Source organism: Emiliania huxleyi (genome assembly GCF_000372725.1).
Source record: "Emiliania huxleyi CCMP1516 unplaced genomic scaffold EMIHUscaffold_40, whole genome shotgun sequence".
In the NCBI taxonomy this organism is placed as follows: Eukaryota; Haptophyta; order Isochrysidales; family Noelaerhabdaceae; genus Emiliania; species Emiliania huxleyi.
Genome location: NW_005198965.1, coordinates 173879 through 186282, shown reverse-complemented (window position 1 = coordinate 186282; position 12404 = coordinate 173879). Strand labels below are relative to the sequence as shown.

The window sequence follows — 12404 nt, the reverse complement described above, 5'->3', positions numbered from 1 at the left end:
GGCCTTATTTCTTTTCCTAGCTCTCGCCAGTACGCACCTGTCTCGAGCCTGTCTGAGAGAGAGTTGTTTTGTTTTAATTTCTTTTCCGGCACAGTAGTTCAGCCTTGTGAGAAGAAAATACGAAGCAGACTTAGCTCGCTTTTCTTTCTTTTCAGAAAGAAGAAAAGCTGTGCGCCGCGCTGGCTCTCTCCGCCTCTACTAACCGCTACCGCAGCCCTCCGCCGGCAGCTCGAAGCCGCGCTCTTGCGCCCACAAGCGGATGCCCTGCTCCGCAAGCGGGGCGTGAAAGAGGAGGGAGACGGCGGCGACGCGAGCGATGTCGAGGGGGCTGTCGCAGCGAGAGAGGGCGCGCTCGAGGAGCTCCCTGGGGAGGTCGAGGAGGCGGGCGGGCGGCGGCACGTCTGGCGAGGGAGCGGCGGTGGCGACACTAGGCACGGGACTGGCGCTATGATGTATCTTATTCGGACCCCCCCCCTCGGGCGCCCTCGTTTTTCGTGCGAAAGCCGCCCGATCTCGGCGGGGCATCAGCGCCTCTCGGTGGGGCATCATGAGCTCGCGGGGCTGCCCGGCGGGGCGGGCCTCGTGCCGATGGACCCAGCCGAGGTGCCCGGAGCGGCCGCACATTGCTCGGTACCCCCCCTGCACATCTAAAGTCATCCCTGCTGCTAGGGGGGGGGGTCTGACCCCCCCAGCAGCAGAGGCTGCTGCTGGGGGGGGGGTCCCGACCCCCCCAGCAGCAGAGGGCATTGGACCCAGCTCTCCCGGCTCCCGCCTCTTCTCCGCCGCCGCCCCCTCCCACCTCGGCTCGTGTTTTAGCGGTACGTACGCTCGAGGCGGCTGTGTTCACCGCGCCTTCGAGCCCAACACACCTTCGTCGTGTTGAGTGCTGGCGTTTTACTAAAGACTTGTGACCATGTGAGTCTATCTTGTACTTATGTACTACCACACTAAAAGCCGTATCGTGAGCCACTCACTCGGGCGTCTCGGCTGACGTTGATCGATCAGCGTTGTTGATCTCTCTAGCCTATCGGTCCAGGGCCAGGGGGCTAAGAAGCACACCCCCCAGCGGGCCAGATGATCGGGATCGGGTTGCGGGCAAGAGAGCCCTAGCCCTGGGGGGTGCGCGTTCGCAGGGAAAGGGCCGTAAAGTAAACACGGGTCTTCGAGGGTTGGTCTGCGCTTTGGGTGTCCCCTAGCTGCGGAGCGCCCCCTCTACTCGATGTCGGAGAGCTCGATAATGGACACCAGACACGCACACGATGTCACGCCTCAGGCCTCTGGGGCTCTCCTATCCTCCCGGTCCTCCCCCCGGCTCGCTTTCCGCTGGTCGGGCAGCGGCTGCGCCCGCCTTCCCCTCTTATGCTTCTTCGGCCGCGGTCCCACCGCCGTCTCGTCTTCTCTGCCTGATCCCGTTGACTCCGTGGGTGGCGATCCCGTGCCCGACTCCCTGGGCGAGGGCGGCGGCGTTGGGTCACGCCACCTCCCCTCCCCGGGGGGTCGGGCCCGCTCTCCCTGGTCGACGAATCGCGCCCGAATCCGTGGCCTCTCTACCGTACTCGGCTCGCCCCCCCCATCCGCCGTCTCCTTCTCGAGCTCGGGGGGTCGCGGCCTTCCTTGTCGTAGATCATGATGGTCCGGCTGCCGCCGCGACGGGTCTACCCCCGGTGAGCTCGTTTGTCCCGACTCCACTCGTAGAGGCTGAGTCAGCTCGACTCTCACCCCCTCCGACAGTTGACTCCAGGTCTCACCCGGGGCCCTCCGGTCTCGGCCTTCCGGTTCGCCGGCTGACCCGCTGTCTTCTCGCGGTACCTCCCCACCCTCGGTCCCCTCCCTCAGGTAGCCCAGCCTCCGACTGTGCAATCGTAAATTCTTCTGATCTGTTCGCGACGAGCACGTGGCGATGGACGTGTACGCGCGGCTGCCTGGGAGCGTCTCGACTGCCGCCGGGCCCGTCGGAGGCGGTGGCGCGCCGTTCTACGCGCTCGAGCGGAGGCGGAGGAAGCGGATGCCGCCGACCTTCGCGCCTTCCTTGCGGCCGCCCGCCGCCGCCTCCACGCGGACGCCTGCTCGTCCTCGGGCGACCCCTCCCCGCGCTCCCCGCAGCAGCAGCGGCGGCGGCAGCGGCACGTTGCTCCGACTTTCAGGCCGCGCAGGCTGGTGCACCTGCGCGCTGGAGGCTCCTCGTCCTCTCCGCCCGACCCCCCGCCGCCGCCGCCCGGGGCGCCCTCTCGGGGCGAGGGCTCCGCTCGCCAGACGCCGGCTTCCTCCCGCCGCTCTCGGTCGGGGGCGGTGGGGCAGGAGGCGGCGCCGCCGTGCGTGGCTCACCGGCGGCGGGCGGATCACGGATATGTGCAAGGGCGTCGAGAATTCGACCGTCAAATATCCGGCGCTTCCGATGTTGGCGATAGCCGTCGGCATGGGCCACGATCGAGTGGTCGCCGTGCTGCTGCAGCACGGTGCGGACTCCGACGAGCATTACGAAGGAGGCCTCACGCCGCTGATGAACGCTGCCAAAAACGGCCACCTGCGAGCGTCCGAAATTCTTGTGCGAGGCCGCGTAAAATTCTTTCCCGCACCACGACTGCTTCGTCGAGCGCCCGCGCCGGTCCTTCCTCTAGCGAGACACGCTTACGACATGCCGCTCGCCGTGCGCGGTGCCGCGCTCTTCTCGAGGGCGGCCGCTCTCGCGTTGGTCCTTCCGCCGCCGCGGCTTACAACCCGTGCGTCCGCAGCGATGCTGTGCCTCCCGCGTGGCGGCGGCGACGACCAGCCTGGCGAGGAGTGGGCACCGGACGCTTCTGGCGCCTCCTCGCTGACCAAGGGCACGGTCTACATCGTGGGGACGCCCATCGGCAACCTCGACGACCTGACGCTGCGCGCCGCGCGCACGCTGCGCGAGGTGGATGTGGTCGCCTCGGAGGACACGCGGAGGACCGCCGTGCTGCTGCGGCATCTGGGCGCCTCGCCCAAGAAGCAGCTGTCGCACCACGAGCACAACGCACGCGCCGCGTCGGCGCGGGTTGTCGAGCTCGCCAGAGGCGGCGCCACCGTCGCCGTCGTGTCTGACGCCGGCACGCCCGGCATCAGCGACCCGGGCGCGCTGCTCGCTGCCGAGTGCGCCGCCGCGGGCGTGCCTCTCGTGCCGGTGCCTGGCGCGTGCGCAGCCATCGCGGCGCTCTCCATCTCGGGCTTCGCCGCCGCCGGCTTCCGCTTCGGCGGCTTCCTCCCCCGCGCGGGCCGCGGTCGGCGCGAGGCGCTCGCGGCGCTCGTGGCGGACGAGAGAGCGGCGGTGCTGTACGAGTCCCCGCACCGGGTGGTCGCGACGCTGCGGGAGCTGGCCGCCAAGGGGGCGGGCGAGCGGCGCTGCCTCGCCGCGCGCGAGCTGACCAAGCTGCACGAGGAGACGGCGCGCGGCACCGTGTCCGAGCTCGCGGCGCGGTACGCGGCGGCGCAGGACGAGGCGGGCAAGCTGCGCGGCGAGTTCACGATCGTGCTAGCGCCGCTCGCCGAGGAGGAGGTGGCGGCGCGGGCGAGCGAGGCGCGCGACGCGGCGCAAGACGAGGCGCGCGACCAGCTCAGGGAGCGGCTGGCGACCGGGCAGCCGCTCTCGAGAGCGGTGCGCGAGGTGGCGGCGGCGGTGGGCGCGCGGAGGGGCGCGGTCTACCAGATTGCCCTCGAGCTCAAGGACGGCGGCCAGGAGTGAGGAAGGTCCGCGCGCTTTACTGTATGGACAAATTATATGTGCCGATCTTTTCACGCGCAGGCCGCTGACACAACACATACAGACAACGTACTACCACGGCCTCTCGCGACGGCGCCCGCGGGCGGGGTCGCCGGCACGCCGGGTTCGCGCGCGCACACCTCTGACCTCAACTCCACCGCCGCCTCTGTACCTGTTTCTTCAAGTTTTTCTCGAGAGTCTTGAGGTTGGCGCGTGCCTCCTCAGCCGAGACCTCTGCAGTCGCTTGCAGCGCGTAGTGCGCCGTGCCATGCCTTTGGCGGCCGCGATGAAGCCGCAAAGCTTGTCGACGACCACGCTGGCCACTGTGGCGCTGAAGCTCGCCCCTTGCTCCTCCACGAGCATCCTCAGGCGGCCTTCGTCTAGCGCGTACCGCGCCACCTCGCACCGCACCTCTGCGCTTCGAGGCTCAGCTCCATTGAAGAGGCACCGGCCGCGATCTCGCAATTCCGACCCTCTTCCTGGGGGCTGGGGCTGCCGCTGGGGCTGCCGCAGCTGTCAGCTTCGTAGTCCGGCCCTTGTCCGCGGCTAGCGATCGGGCTGCTGGACCCGGGCTGGCAAGGGGCTGCTGCAGCTGGGGAGCGAGGTACATCCTTCCGGCGGTGCCTGTGGCGCTGCCGCACCGAGCGAGCCGACCGCTCGCTCCAAGTAGGCCTGACGCTCATCGGCCGTGTTCAAGCTGTCCCACTCATGGAATGGAACGCTGATCATCCTCCAGCAAGCCGCGGCGAGGAGGCGCCGCTTGAGCTTCGTTGGGCCGTTGGGTGCGCACGCCTTGGCTATCGGGCAGCAGGAAGTGAGACGGGCCGTCCACCTCGATCGCGATGCGTGACGAGGGTAACCAAAACGCCAGGTCGAGCGAGTAGCCGGTGCGCGGCTCGAGATACTCCTCCTTGAAGCCGTACCGGACGGTGGCGAGGGAATCCGCGACGGAGCGCTGCAAGCGCGAGATCGTCACTTGCGTGCCTTGGGCTTGCATGGCGTCACAGCAAAGCTGGCGCTGGGAGTTGGAGAGAAGATACTGCTGCGCCTCTGCGCCGCGTTCCAGGAAGAGCTTGAGCTGCCACTGGTGCAGTTGGGCGCGGGCCTCGACGCCCCACCTCGCTGGGTCTTGCGCGAGCGAGCAATCAGCAAAAAGCAAAGGGTTACACCGATTCGCCGCCGCATACGCCCACACCGTGTTGGACAGCTCCTGAGCGTTGAAGCCAGCCAGCCCGCCGCGGCGCACCGCCGCCCCCGCCACCGCCGCGTACAGCGCGTCTGCAGCCACGCCCGCCGTCGCATACGCCCACACCGTGTTGGACAGCTCCTGAGCGTTGAAGCCAGCCAGCCCGCCGCGCACCGCCGCCCCCGCCACCGCCGCGTACAGCGCGTCTGCAGCCACGCCCGCTGTCGCATACGCCCACGCTGTGTTGGACAAGTCCTGCGGGTTGAAGCCAGCCAGCCCGCCGCGCACCGCTGCCTCCGCCACCGCCGCGTACAGAGCGTCTGCAGCCACGGCATACGCCCACACCGTGTTGGCCAGGGCCTGAGCGTTGAAGCCAGCCAGCCCGCTGCGGCGCACCGCCGCCCCCGCCACCGCCGCGTACAGCGCGTCTGCAGCCACGCCCGCCCTCGCATACGCCCACACCGTGTTGGCCAGGTTCTGCGGGTTGAAGCCAGCCAGCCCGCCGCGCACCGCCGCCTCCGCCACCACCGCGTACAGCGCGTCTGCAGTCACGCCCGCTGTCGCATACGCCCACGCTGTGTTGGACAAGTCCTGCGGGTTGAAGCCAGCCAGCCCGCCGCGCACCGCTGCCTCCGCCACCGCCGCGTACAGAGCGTCTGCAGCCACGGCATACGCCCACACCGTGTTGGCCAGGGCCTGAGCGTTGAAGCCAGCCAGCCCGCTGCGGCGCACCGCCGCCTCCGCCACCGCCGCGTACAGAGCGTCTGCAGCCACGCCCGCCGTCACATACGCCCACACCGTGTTGCTTGAAGGAAGTCATCCCTCTCCCAAGGCCGCCTCCGCCATCGCCGCGTACAGCGAGCGCACCACACTCACAGGCAGCCGGCACCTTGCCACTCCGTGAGCGATATTAGCCAGCTCGCGTGCTTCGCATGACGGTATGAGTTCGAGCGTGCGCTTCACCAGCCGCTCAAGCTGCTCCTCGTGCCGCCGCTCGATGCGCAGCTTGCCGAGTTTGTTCCACAGGTTCGCAGCGTGGATGTGGCCACGTTGGTGCTGTGGGCAGCAAAAAGCGAGAGCAGCTCGTCAGCGTCGCTGGCATGCGAGATGTGGCTGTTGAGTTGCTTGGCTCGCGAATGCTCTGTAGAAGAGGTACAGTTGTAGGTAGGTAGAAAGGTGAAGAACAGTTAGGCTCGGACTGGACACCAGCGCGGTATGGGTGGACGCGAGACAGATGATGACGACACGCACGAACGACACACAGACACAAACAAGCTCACAAGACACACAGCCAGCTGGCTGCCACACACCCTGAGTTGGCGTACACATAACTCAGGGCCACATTCTCCCTGTCGCCCCCCCCAGCACTCCCAGGTGCCAAGAGAACAAACAAGGGCACAACAAACAACAGACAACAGGGGCGAACGCGTGAGGCTAGAGCAGGCTTGCTCGGCCTCTAGCAATCTCCGCCGACCGCGAGGCCGGACTAGACCGTGTGTGGGTTCTTGTGAGGTGTCTCTGGTCACTCTCCTCAGAGGCTAGCCGCCAGCCGCTTGCCCTATCTCGCTGAAGATGGCTGGCGAAAGAAACGCCCGCCCCGCTGCTGGGCGCGAGCAAGAATCATGCTCGCCTCCCACATGGCCAGCGCCAACGGCGCGGCGGGCGCGCTCTCCGACCCCTGCTTCGCTCGCTTCCGCCTCGAGGAGGACACGGTCGTCTTTGACGTCCGAGCCGGCGACGCGACCGGCAGCGTCAACCTCTCGCTGCACGAGCGCTCGCGGTACCCGCGCTCCGGCGCGCTGGCATTCGCGGACGGCTCGGACGCGCTGCTCCGCGCCGTCGAGTCCGTCTCCGAGCGCATCTCATCAGGCGCCTCCCTCCCCGCGGTGCTCGAGCAGCTCGGCCTCGCTCTCGGCTCCGAGGCGGTCTTGGCGCAGCTGCCGTCCTACTCCCAGATTGGCAGCGCGGACGGCGGCGCGTCCTCATCGGCGGGAGCCGGCGGCTCGGGCGATCCGCCCGAGGGCGGCGGGGACGCCTCGTCCGACGACGAGGACGAGGACGCCGCCTCTGGCGCGTCTTCCGACGACGACTACGACCTCGGCTTCAAGGCGGGCGACGAGCTCGACGAGCGGCTGCTGCGGCTGCGGCTCGCGTGGGAGGAGAAGGACACGCGCCGCCGCGAGGCCGCGCGCCGCGCCGTCGGCCTCGACCCTCCCGCCGACGACTCCGCGCCCGCCGCCGCGCCGGCCGCCGCCGCGCCAGAGCCGGCCGAGTCGAAGGAGCCAAAGCGGCGGGGGGACAAGGGCGACAAGCAGACGGGCAAGCGCGGGGCGGCGTCGCAGATCTTCTCGTCCGCCGAGGCGACCCGCATCCTGTGCAACGAGCTCGTCGCCCTCATCCGCGAGCGCGCCGAGGGCTTCGCAGGTCGCCCCTCGCTCGCGCCTGCGACGCCGGCGGGGGGGGGAGGGCGCGCCTCGCCCCGAGGCCAGTCTCTGCACGAATAGGGATCCTCGCCGACTGCGTCGACCTCGACATCCACCACTGGGTCGTGGAGATCTCGGACATCACGCCGGGGACGCCGCTCCACGCCGACCTGCTGCAGTTGGGCGGCCCAGACGGCTGCGCAAACGTGCAGCTCGAGCTGCGGTTCCAGCCCGACATGCACCCCTTCTACCCCGTCCAGATCTCGCTGCTCAAGCCGCGGCTGCTGGGCGTCACCGGCGACGCGCTGATGTCGCACCCGATGCTCTCGCTCGAGGGGTGGGACCCGATGAAGTCGATCAAGGCGAGACCCCCTTTCGCCGCGCAGGACACGTCCAGGACACGTCCAGGGCCGTCCGGCACACGCGTGCGGCGCGTGGCTGTGTAGGCAATCATCCGCGGCGCGCAGGCCTTCCTCGAGACGCACGGCCGCGTCGCGCTCGACGACCCGCGCAACGGCGGCGGCCCCCCCGCCTACAGCAGGGCCGAGGCGTGCCTCAGCCGGCTCGAGCTTCTCGCGGGATTGCGCCCGTGGTGGGCGGCCGAGGCGCCGAAGCTGCTCGCGGCGCGGCAGGCCGGCGTCGACACAGAGCGGATCCGTGAGCTCGCGCGCGCGGAGGGCTGTGGGCAGGCGGCGAGGCCAGCTATGAAGTGTCCCCGTGCGAACAGGCGAGCTGCACTACGGCAAGCGGCAGAAGCGGCCCGCCGGGCAGCAGCGCGGCGGCTGGGCGTCAGGCGTCGGGTACGGCCACCAAGGCAACGAAGGAGGTCCGTCTTGGGACATCGCGACGGCCGAGGCGGCGCAGGCGCAGCAGGACATCGAGATGCGCGAGCTGCTCGGCCGGGTGACGTCCGAGGCGGAGGCGGGCGCCATCTCCGCCGACGTGGCCCGCGACTCGTGCCTCCGCACTCTCCTCTGGCAGCAGCTGCGTTGCGGCTCGCTCCTCGACATCGGTTCGCGCCCCGAGCGCGCGCTCATGTTTGCGCACGTCCTCTCGCTGCTGCGCGCGGTTGGGCGCAGCCCCGCCATGGCGGGCGTGCTCGCCTCTCCCCCCGCCTCGTCGCTCGGCGGCGGCCCGCCCGCCGCCAGCGGAGAGCCAACCACAATCCTCGAGGCTCTCGGCGTGGTGCAGCGGCAGGCAGCTTTCCTGCTGCGCTCCCAGCCGGCCGCGCCCACGCCCGCCGCCGCGCCCGCCGCCGCGCCCGCCGCCGCGCCCGCCGCCGCGCAGGCCGCAGCGTCGAGCGGCGCGTCGGACCAGGCCGCTGCCGGCGACACGCTCGCGGCCGTCGCCGAGGCTGTCGCCGCTGCGGTTGCAGAGGCTCGCGCTTCGGCGGCGAAGGCCGAGCCCGCTCCGCCGCAGGCCGCGCTCCGGCCTGGCGCGCGCGCCGCCGTCTCCGCCGAGGCGCTCACGCCGCTCGACAATACCTTCTCCGTCCCTCTGGCGCGCCACATCGTCGCCGTCGCCGCCGACCTCGAGGCGGCGCCCATCGCGACGCAGGCGCCGCCAGCGGCTGCACCGGCGCCGGCGCCGGCCAACGCCTCCAGCGCCGCCCTCCCCGCCCCGCCCCCCGCCCGCCGCTCGCGCCGCGGGGGCGACGCGGCGGCGGCCAACCCGCCGGCGACGGCCAACGGTCGGACCACCCGGAGGAGCGCCGCCGCTGCGACCACCGCCGCGCCGGCCGCCGCGAGCGGCGGCCCGAGCGGGGGCGCCTCCTCCTCGGCGTGCGATGGGGAGGCGGAGTACTTGCGCCAGATGCGGCCGCTCGTCTTCGAGGCGGTCGAGTCGCTCCACGGGCACCACTACGAGGGCAAGGCGGGCAAGATGGACGCACTCGGCTCGCGTTCTCGCCGGCTGGCGCTCGAGGCGGCCGATGTGGTGGCGGGGGGGTGGCGGGCTGTGAGGAGGGTCTCTTCAGACCCGCTGCTGCTGTGAGCAGGCGGCCGACATGATGGGCGGCGGGCTGCCCGTCACGATGTCGTCGACGGTGTGGTGCCGCGTGCACGAGTCGCAGATGCACTTGTGGCGCGCGATGATCTCTGGGCCTGAGGGGACGCCGTACGAGGGCGGCCTCTTCATCTTCGACATCCTCTGCCCGAACGACTACCCAAACACGGCGCCAAAGGTCAACCTGCGCACGACGGGCGCTGGCTCTGTCCGCTTCAACCCGAACCTGTACAATTGCGGCAAGGCTTGTCTCTCGCCCCCGGACGATGCACCGTCGCTTGTGACACGCCCACCACACGTCCACGTCGCTGCAGGTCTGCCTCTCGCTGCTGGGCACGTGGCAGGGCGACGCGGGCGAGTCGTGGCACGCGAAGACCTCCACGCTGCTGCAGGTCCTCATGTCGGTCCAGGCGCTCATCCTCGTGCCGGACCCGTTCTTCAACGAGCCGGGGTACGAGCGGATCCGAGGCACGCCGCAGGGCGACTCGCAGTCGCGAGGCACGGCCGTAGATGCGGGGTACGGACCGAACATCTCCAACTAGCGCTCGAGAGTGCACGGCGGGAGTCTTACTGGGGTCTTTCCGCGCACCCCCTGTTCTGACGCCGGGGTGGGCTGACGCCGCAGGCTACAACGAGCCGCTCCGCGAGGCCACCGTGCGGTACGCGATGATCGAGCAGCTCCGCTCGCCCGTGCCGGAGCTGCGGGACGCCATCTTCGCACACTTCCGCCTCCGCCGCGCCGCCATCCTCGCCAACGTGCGGCGCATGGCGTCGGACCCGAAGAACTCCAAGGCGCACGCGAGCAACATGGCGGCCCTCGTGCGCCAGCTCGAGGAGGCGCTCAACGCGAACCTGCCCGCCGAGGCGTGAGACGGCGAGGGCGCGGGGCCAAGGGGCGCTGCGGCAATTCTCTCGGGAGAAGGGGGGGGGGGGGGGGGCAGGAAGAGAGAGAATTGTGGGGACCACTCAACTCTCAATGTCGGAAACAATGTGTGGTCGTGTGTGACGCGTGTGTGCATTGTCGTCCGTGAGTGCATTGTGTGTGCCTCTCTGGAGTCTCTGCGCACGCGCACGCTCCCCGCCGTTGTGAGAGCGAGCCTGTTCTGGAGCGGGTCCCTACGCACTTACAATCATACGCATAAACACTGTTCACTGTAGTCGGCCCCGTGAACCTTCACGGGACAGTCTGCTGTGAGAGCCCCTGTGTGAAGAGTGCGTAAGGAGAGTACACTTACGAATTAGATACGGAGCGCGGCCTAATCCGCGTGTCTCCAGCGATGGCGTCACCGAGCGCGCAGCCGCGCACCAGGCGCGCACAGCCAAAGCACAACGATCAACGTCAAGAGCCGACACCTCCTCCCTGGCGACGGCATTACCTGCTGCGACGAGGCGAGAAAGCTCGGCCAGCGGAGGTCGAAGCCGAGAGGCGCTGGGCTGTTCAATGCCATCAAAGCGCGCATGGGTGTGCTGGCAGGGGCGGAGCTCGTACTCGAGCTCCCTTTCGCCGCGACCGCGCGTGCGCACTTCAATGCGCAAGGGCCCCGGATCACGCCGAGCGACGTGACATCCTGAGGCGGCGGAGTGCAGCGGTCGAGCTCGACATCGCCCTGCGGAGCAGAGAGCGAAAGCTCCGCCTCTTGCCACACGCCGCCGCCTCCGCCGCCTCTGCCGCCTCCTCCGCGCGCAGGGCGCGTCGCCGCCACTCCGACGCCTCGAGGCGGGCCGTGCGCAGGTCCACCTCCAGCGCCGCCCTCTGCCCCTCCAGCCTCGCAACCTCGCAGCGAAGGGCTGCCTCCTCCTCGCCTCCTCCTCCTCCTCCTCCCGGCCGAGGGGGAGGCCCACCGCTTGCGGGCTCGTCCTGCCCGCGCGTCTGCCGCCGAAGGACGCGGCCGGCCTCGGACCCGCCAACCAGCTCGCGGTTCGAAGCCGAAGCAGCCACCCACTGCGCCTCCGCCGCCGCCGCCCGCACACCCGCGGCCTCGGCCTCCTCCCGCAACGCATCTCCCGCAGCGCGAAGCGCGCGCAGAGCTGCCTCGTCGTCGCCGCCGCCGCCGCCTCCGCCGCCGCCGCCTCCGCCGCCGCCTCCGGTGTCAGCAGCCGGCGGGCCTGCGGGCGGCGCGGCGCGGCGCGGCGTGGCGCTCGCGTCCGCAGCCACCGCAGCGGCCGCAGCGGCCGCAGCAGCTGGCGGGGGAGCGCGTGGTGGCTGCTCTGATGGACGGAGAGCCTGCCCAGCGACAGCGACGCACGCGGCGCCCGCAGCGACGGCGGTGCCCGCGGGCGACGGCAGCGCGGGGAGCGAGGGCACCAGCGTGGACACCAGCGGCAGCGGCGAGACGGTCGGCGAAGCCGGCGGCAGCGGTGGCAATGGAGACGGCGGCGGCGGCGGCGGCGGCGGTGGCGCAGGCAGTGCCGACGGTGTCGGGGAGAAGCTCGAGGCGACCGCAGACTTGGCTGTGTCGCGCGTTGGCCTGCTGCCGGCCGAGTAGCCCACGGACGCGGCCAGCGGAAGTAGCGCGAGGACCGCTCGGCGGTTCGGCAGAGCAGCCGCCGGCGCGGCTGTTGCCGCCTGCTGCTTGGCAACCTCTAGCTCCCTCGACAGGCGCACGTTCCGCGCCTCGGAGAGGGCGGCGATCGCGGCAGTCGCAAGGCCCAGCGCAAGCCCGGCTGGCGGCCCCACGGACGGTGTGGTTGCAATCGCTGTCGCTGCCACGTAATCGTCAATGTCGCGCGATACGAGGTCGAGGAGGGGAGTGATGTCAGCCTCGGTGAGCATGCTTGGAACGGAGGCGCGAGTCGGTCGGTGCGCGAGTGGTCCGGCGCAGCCACCACTCGTCGAGGTCCGAAGGATGGTCGGGGCCACTTGCATGGATGCTAGGACGGGGGCAACTTCGGGAAGGCGCATGGCCGATGATGCGAGGGGAGGTGCGCTGGCCGCGAGGGCGCTGTGCCTGGCGATGAGTGCTGATTTTCGCGGGAAATAAAAAACCCAGCCTCCGCTGGCGCGAAAAAAAGATAGGCGACACAAGAGGAAATGACAAGGGAGAGAACGACGAGAGTGGGACGACCGCCG

General features: G+C 70.1%; 3 protein-coding genes across 3 annotated transcripts; 2 read left to right on the top strand and 1 right to left on the bottom strand.

The window, feature by feature from the left end:
- Window positions 1-2821: 2821 nt before the first annotated feature.
- On the top strand, window positions 2822-3694 carry EMIHUDRAFT_55801 (hypothetical protein; the record flags this gene model as incomplete). Its single annotated transcript, XM_005770112.1, has 1 exon — window positions 2822-3694. A coding segment is annotated over one exon (873 nt), but the record flags the coding sequence as incomplete, so codon positions are not given.
- A 207-nt stretch (window positions 3695-3901) lies between these two features.
- EMIHUDRAFT_310744 (hypothetical protein) lies at window positions 3902-4718 on the bottom strand (the record flags this gene model as incomplete). The annotated part of the gene is made up of 4 exons (XM_005770111.1): window positions 3902-4152; window positions 4194-4313; window positions 4363-4513; window positions 4554-4718. 4 exons carry the CDS (start codon window positions 4716-4718, stop codon window positions 3902-3904), a joined length of 687 nt encoding a protein of 228 aa, XP_005770168.1.
- A 4638-nt stretch (window positions 4719-9356) lies between these two features.
- EMIHUDRAFT_57763 (hypothetical protein) lies at window positions 9357-9828 on the top strand (the record flags this gene model as incomplete). The annotated part of the gene is made up of 2 exons (XM_005770110.1): window positions 9357-9614; window positions 9649-9828. Coding segments are annotated over 2 exons (438 nt in total), but the record flags the coding sequence as incomplete, so codon positions are not given.
- Window positions 9829-12404: the final 2576 nt, after the last annotated feature.